This window comes from Myotis yumanensis, unplaced genomic scaffold (genome assembly GCF_028538775.1).
Source record: "Myotis yumanensis isolate MYYU_CA2020_CCGP unplaced genomic scaffold, mMyoYum1.0.hap1 SCAF_11, whole genome shotgun sequence".
Lineage (NCBI taxonomy): Eukaryota > Metazoa > Chordata > Mammalia > Chiroptera > Vespertilionidae > Myotis > Myotis yumanensis.
Genome location: NW_027223762.1, coordinates 59256235 through 59263407, shown reverse-complemented (window position 1 = coordinate 59263407; position 7173 = coordinate 59256235). Strand labels below are relative to the sequence as shown.

The following is a 7173-nucleotide window of genomic DNA, read 5'->3' as shown; positions in this document are numbered from 1 at the left end:
TTCTGTTGTTAGGGTCAATTTGCATATTACCTTTTTATTATATAGAATTACTTAATAACATCACATTTACCATGTCTGATGACATTTATATACTGGACTTCTACCTCATGGCGTTTTTCTTCAACCTCCAGGGCTTATTTCAGTGTTTCTGTAGCATTCTTAAGCTTTCTTAGGTGGGATGGGGGCTGCCATCAGGCCTAATTGTCAGCTGTGCTTCTGACCAACTAGCTATAGATTGAACACCTCCTTGGGTTCAACTAATTTGCTAGAATGGCTCACAAAACTCAGAAACATTTTACACACCAGATCACCAGTTTACTATGTAAGAATATGACTTAGGGCCCTGCTGCGTAGCTCAGTTGGTTAGAGCATTGTCCCGATATGCCAAGGTTTCAGATTCTATCCCCAGTCAGGGCACATAAAAGAATCAACCAATGAATGTATAAACAAGTGGAACAACAAATTGATGTTTCTCTCTCCCCCTTTCTCTCTCTAAAATAAGTAATTTTTTTAAAAAGACTATTTAAAAAAAGAAGCAACCAATGAATGCATAAATAAGTAGAACGACAAGTTAATGTTTCTCTAGAATCAATTAAAAAACGTAAAAGGCCCTGAGTAGTGCACTCAGTGGTTTTACTGTCGGCCCAACTACCAGCCGGGGTACATGTGAGAGGCAACCAGTAGATGTTCTCTCTGGCACCAACATCTCTGTCTTTCTACTCCTTTCCCTCCTTCCACTCTGAAAAGCTATGGAAAAAAATATCCTCAGGAGAGGATTAACAACAAAAAACAAAAAAATGTAAAAGTATATGACTTGGGAAGAAATAAAAAGGGCAAGGTCTGGGGACAGCTTGGAGCTGCCACGCTCTGAGTGTGCCACTCACCAACCCAGAAGCTCCACAAACCATTTGGGGTTTCTATGGCGGCTTCATTCCTTAGGTGGGCTTATTACACCACTTCCAGCCCCTCTCCCCTCCCTGATGCCAGGGGGGGTGAGACCGAAAGTTCCAACCTCTAGTCACAAGGCTGGTTCTGGAGACCAGCCCCCCCTCCTCAGTGAGGTCCAAAAGTCACCTCAATAACAACAAAAGACCAACCTCTGTTGCTCTCATCGCATGTGAAATCCCAAGGGCTTTAGGAGACTTGTGCCAGGACCAGCAGATGAAGATCAAATATATATTTATTATAAATCATATCACACCTTTGGTCACTCTCCCAACACTTCCCCTTCCCTTCCCAGAATGATCACTCTCCTGGTGAATGACCATCACTAGTGTGTTTTTCGTGTTTATTTTAGTAGTTGTCTGTCCCTCCTAGCATGCTCAGCTCCAGGGTGATATTTCTTTCTAGTGCCAAGACAGCAAATTCAGTCCACCACTCCTCTGCCCACCCAGACTGTGGGGACCCACCAGTGACGAGGAGACAATACAAGGCTCAGATCTGCTTCACCCCAAACCCCGGGACACCGACGTCTCCCTTACACTCGATCTCCAGGGAGCCACAGCCCAAAGGCGGCCAGAAGTCTGGGGGCTCAAGGCAGCTCCCCTGCTGGGTCTTCAGGGAACCTCCTTACAAGCCCAGCCACATGCCTCCCGTGGGGCGCCCGTGAGCTGGGCTTCGGGATGATTCGGGGACAGGACGTGGGGCCGGCTGAGGACATCTGAGGTCACAGAGGAGAGTCCTATTCCTCCCTGTCCGCCCACGAAAGGCCACCGGAAGGCTGTGCGGGAAGGAGAACGCAGGGGGCGAAAGGTTTTCCTTTGGCGCGCGTGGCGCCAGATCCGGGTCACGTGGCCGGCTCAGGTGTCAGCTCGGGAACGGCTCCTGCACTGGCGCAGACTAAGCCTGTCGGGGGGCGGGGGTCACTGTCACACCCCAGTTCCAGAGCCACGCACGTCGAGGCCCCGGCTGTCTGACTCACGGTCAGGGCAGCCGGTCTCTGAAACGCGTGTGCTCCTCTTGCCAGAGCCGGGGGCGTTCTGCGTGCTCCCGGGGGCACGGCGCCCCACTGGAACACAGGCCCGGCCGCCCGCCGCAGAGGCGCGGGTCCAGCCCCACCTCACTCCCCGGAAGCCTCGCCGCACCGGGAGGGATTGCAGAGGAGCCCGGTGGGAACTCACGCCCGCAGGTGGCGCAGACCCGGCCCGGCTCTGAGGCGCGCCCCTTCCCGCCGGCTCCCCGCAGGCGCCCGAGCCAGCGCTCCGAGAGGACCGACTGCGTAAGGCCAAGGCCGAGCCGCGAGCGGCCCGAGTTGAGGGTCGGCAGCAAAGGGCAGGCGCGGGCCACTAGTTTTCCAGTCGGGTCCGGCCCCACAGGGGTTCGCACTCCTGAGCGCCACTCTTTCCTTGGTGCGGAGGCACCGCCGTACTTTCCCATATTTACTTCCGGTGCAGTCTGGAAGTCGCCTGGGAAAGCCGGAAATAGGGTTGTGGCCACTGAGCGGGCCGGATTCGGAAGTGGCTAGCAGGGCGCCGCCATGACAGGGGGCGGAAGCCGGGGTAGGGCGCCGCCATGACAGGTCGGGGCGGAAGCAGAGGTAGGGCTCCGCTCTGACGGATTGGCGCCAAAAGCAATAGGGCCGCTTGGCCGCTGTGTGAACGGAGTAAACAAGGCAGGGAGGGCGCCGCCAAGACAACCTGACACCGGAAAAGGCGGGACTCTCCTCCGGACTGTTTCTCCCGGCACCTACCTCGACATGTGAGTAGCAGGAGCACCTTCCCTTTACCTTCCGCGCACACCTTCTTGTATGTGACCCGGACCTAAGTCGGAATCCGGGAGGAGAGGTGGTCTCTGTTCCTTGAACCTCCGGACTCCGCGCCCTCACCCCTCCCCGCGCGTCCAAGCCCCGCCCCCCTCCTCCTGGGAAGAGAGGACTCCCACACCCAGGCAGCTTGCAGGACTCCAGGCCCGGCCTCGGAGCCCCACGTTCCGCCCCCGGGTCACCCCACCTTCTCTCTTGAGACGAACCCGGGCCCAGCCCTACCTGGCGCTTCCAGATCGTGTCCTGAGGACCCTGACCCATGAGGGCCTCCAGTGGCCCTCTGGTGCCCTGTCCTCAGGTCTCCGCGCTAAGACTGGTTGCGAGACCCTTCCTTGGACCCAACCCCACACCCACCTGTGGCTCCCAGGCCCTCCCAGAGCCTTGGGTCCTACTTCTAAGGTCCCATGGGGGGCGGGAGGGGAGCTCCAGGACCCTCTGCCCTACCCTGACCGCGCATTAGAGTGACCAGATATGTTCAAGGACCCTCACCATCTATCCAGAAGCCCCTGGCCCGCTCCACAGCCCGGCACCCCGCGGGCCCTGCCGTGGGACCGTGAGACTCAGGGACCCACCCCACACCCTCCACCCCTACCCGCGTGTCCCGCAGGCAGGCGGCGCTGGAGGTCACTGCCCGCCACTGCGGCCGGGAGCTGGACCAGTATGGCCAGTGTGTGGCCGCCAAACCCGAGTCCTGGCAGCGGGACTGTCACCACCTCAAAATGAGCATCGCTCGCTGCACCTCTAACCAGTGAGTGCGGGACAGTCCCGGACTGGGGCGGTTCGGAGGGGGCTGGGAGTGCTAGAGGGCAGTGCAGGGGCTGGGAGTGCAGGAGGGCAGTGCAGGGGCTGGGAGTGCAAGAGGGCAGTGCAGGGGCTGGGAGTGCAGGAGGGCAGTGCAGGGGCTGGGAGTGCAGGAGGGCAGTGCAGGGGCTGGGAGTGCAAGAGGGCAGTGCAGCGGCTGGGAGTGCAAGAGGGCAGTGCGGCGGCTGGGAGTGCAGGAGGGCCGTGCAGGGGCAGGCAGCAGGGGGAACAGTAGGGAGGTGGGGAACAAGGGTGTGGGCAGGGGCGGGGAGCCAGTGCCGGAGTGGGTAATTCGGGGGACCAGGCAGTACCAGAGGTGGGGCCATTGGGTGGGGGGTGGACAGTGGGGTGGGGTAGTGCCAGGAAAGTCGAGCTTGAGGTGCCCTCCCTGCAGCCCAATCATCCGTCAGATCCGCCAGGCCTGTGCAGAGCCCTTTGAGGCCTTTGAGGAGTGTCTTCGGCAGAATGAGGCAGCCACAGGCAACTGTGCGGAGCAGGTGCGCCGCTTCCTGCAGTGCGCTGAGCAGGTGCAGCCGGCGAGCCCACCTGCAAGTGTGCAGGTAAAGACCTGAGGTCACCTCAGCCCCATCCTCCCAGCACCGACCTTCACATGCATCCAGAATTCACAACACTCACCTCTTGCCCCATCCATAGCCCCTGCTTTAGTCCAGCCACCTGCCCTCCAGGACACCTGTCCCATGTCCCCCTGGCCTCTGTAAACCCGTACAGTACCTGCTTCCGCACAGTGACCAGAGAGCACCTGAGAACTGAGAACTGGTCACATTACTTCTTTGATATTGTTCACACCGAGGAACAAAATCCCAGGTTTGGGCAGCCTCTGTCTTCCTCAGGCTAACTGTTCAATCTTCTTCACCCTCTCCTGCCCCTCAGCTGTCCTGGCAGGTGTGAGGTTGGGGTAAAGGTCTTACTCTTTTTTTTCTTTTTTTAAATATATTTTATTGATTTTTTACAGAGAGGAAGGGAGAGGGATAGAGATTAGAAACATCGATGAGAGAGAAACATCAATCAACTGCTTCCTGTACACTCCCCACCGGGGATGTGCCCGCAACCAAGGTACATGCCCTTGACCGGAATCGAACCCGGGACCCCTGAGTCCGCAGGCTGACGCTCTATCCACTGAGCCAAACTGGTCAAGGCAAGGTCTTACTTTTTTTAATGTATATGGTCCTTTAACAGATACAGTATTTCTATGGTATTACAATTTCATGGATGTGCCCAGCCAGTGGTAGCTCAGTGGTTGAGCATCAGCTCATGAACCAGGAGGTCAAGGTTCAATTCCAGGTTGCAGGCTCAATCCCCAGTAGGGGCTGTGCAGGAGGCAGCTGATCAATGATTCTCATCATTTATGTTTCTATCTCTCTTCCCTCTCCCTTCCTCTCTCTGAAATCAATACAAATATATATATATATATATATATATATATATATATATATATATATATGTATTTTTTAAAAAAAAATAAAATAAAAATTTCATGGATGGGCACAGTTTAAAATAAATGTCTATAAAGACTCCTTAGTGGGGCAATTTTGGGAAAAGATTGAGAAACCCGGTTTAGATGTTTTTGGGACTGTGAGCCCCAAAGACAAAGATCACCTCTTCACCAGCCCTTCTGGTACTCTCTCATCTGCCCCTCCCTGTCTGCGGCCCCGTCTTCCCTTCTTGCTCCCAGGGGAGAGGCTTTCTCTTGGCCTCCGTGCTCCTTTCAGTCCTTCCAAATGATTCATTTTCTGCAGTGGTCCCCAAGTGTTGCGAGCGAGTCTGACTGGGTTCTGATTTACTTAAAACCCTTTCCAGAGACCACGTCTCAACTTGGTGCTGCCTACGGGCCCTCCCCCTTCCTCCAGTCCTGTGTTCCAGCCCCAGGGAATGGAACTTACTCCACCTCATGTCTGTCCTGCTGGCAGGCTTTTATCTAGCTGTTTCCTTCCGCCTGGACTGCCACCTAGTCCTGCTCACCTCCCTCAGAAAACCTTGTGTGATGGCCCCTCCCTATGCCGGGCTCCCACAGTCCCTGACTCCCTAATTACGGCTTACACGCCACTGCTTTGTAACCACTACCCTCCCATCGCTTGTTTCAGAGAAGTTCTTGCTGAAACGGGGGCAGAAGCCCTGTCACCTGGACCTCAGTCTTGTGTTTTCATGAGGCAGGATAAGTGAAAGGTTCAGGCCCCAAGAACTCCCAGCAGAAAGGACTTTTAATTCTTCTCAGGAAATATTCTTAAGGAGCTCATGCTGTTCACGCTAGTTTCTTAGTCATATGTTGGTGATGTTTTTTCAAGATTTTGGGGCATCTGAATAGTAAAAACCCCACCTTTCCATCTTAGGATCAGTTGCTCCTTTCCTCCTGAGATAAGCAACCAGCCTGTCCCCATCTCATAAAGTATGCTGTATGGTTTAAAGTGCCACCTACATCTCCCCACATACACCTCTCTCTACCCTGACCTCGTTTTCTTTGTAGATATTCAGTCGAAATATTTTTGTTCATTTGTTGTTGTCTATCCCTCCTGAGTCGGAGACTTGTGCCTGCCTGCGTCCAGTGCTGGGTCCCCAGTACCTGTAGCAGTGCCAGGCACACAGTAGGTGCTCAGTGCATACAAGCTGCCTTCCTTGCTCCCAGTGACAGTTCACTAGGTCCCCTGTCCATGGGCTCCACAGGCAGCCTCTGCTGTGTCTACACAGTCTCCCCAGGGCGGGCACAGACGGTGGCAGATGATGATGTGTTTTCCACAGGCACAGCCACTTCCTGCCTCCTGAGGACTCTGGACCATGTGAAAGCTGGACAGGAGTGACTGGCCACTTACTGCCCCCAGCCCTGAAGAGTGAGTGACCAGATGCTATTCTCAGGGCCCTGGATATGGGCCCAGTCTCTGGACATCGGGACACTCAATAAATAAAGACTGTGTACACCAGGCTTTGATTCCTGCCTTCAGCACTGAGGGCCCTAGACTCCCTTCTGGGACTTCCAGAAGACTGCACGGGACATCCCTCACTCTCCAAGGGGCAACTTCCGTCTGTCACTGAGGGCTGTTTTTGTGGGCACTGACCACCTAGCACTTCTGCCTGCACTGTGGGCTTGAGCGGCTCCTGCCATTAGAAGAGCCCTGAGCAGCACTCAGCACACAGAAGGGGGTGCCATGTGGATCCAGGCAGTGGCTGCTGCAGCTTCTTCCTCTCTCTTAGGGTGTCAGGTTCCATGGGCACAGCTGGTGATCACAGGCTCTAGAGGGCAGGTCTGCAGGAGAAGGACCCCAGAGTGCTGAACTCTGCACGCCTGGGGCTGCACCCAGATTTACTATTCAGACCTGTTGCTCCCCTGGAGGTGACTCCAAATCTCCAGAAATTGGAGTGACTTGCCAATGCTGACTAGAATGGCCATTTGAAACCTGAGGCTGTGCCTGGCTTTGAAAAAATGAGCTAGAGTCTGTCCTGGGGATATGATCTTTAAGACAAAGGCAGTTGGCCTGGGAGCTAAGGTGTAAGTCCAAGTGGTCAGGGTGGAGGGAGCAACGTGGTCCCTGAAGGGCTGTGGGGATCTGGTGGCTTTTGTTCCCAGCTCCAGTTTCCTTGGGTTGTAGACTGAGCCCTCC

At 55.3% G+C, this 7173-nt stretch overlaps 1 protein-coding gene across 1 annotated transcript; it reads left to right on the top strand.

The window, feature by feature from the left end:
- Positions 1–2482: 2482 nt before the first annotated feature.
- On the top strand, positions 2483–6495 carry LOC139020102 (coiled-coil-helix-coiled-coil-helix domain-containing protein 5). Its single transcript, XM_070429701.1, has 4 exons — positions 2483–2697; positions 3369–3509; positions 3957–4122; positions 6317–6495. Coding segments are annotated over exons 1-4 (333 nt in total). The 5' UTR covers positions 2483–2695; the 3' UTR covers positions 6341–6495.
- Positions 6496–7173: the final 678 nt, after the last annotated feature.

Coding starts and splice junctions, on each gene's coding strand:
- LOC139020102 (XM_070429701.1), top strand. Junction 3,510..3,956: donor GCTCGCTGCACCTCTAACCA/GTGAGTGCGGGA, acceptor CCCTCCCTGCAG/CCCAATCATCCGTCAGATCC. Junction 4,123..6,316: donor GCCCACCTGCAAGTGTGCAG/GTAAAGACCTGA, acceptor TGTTTTCCACAG/GCACAGCCACTTCCTGCCTC.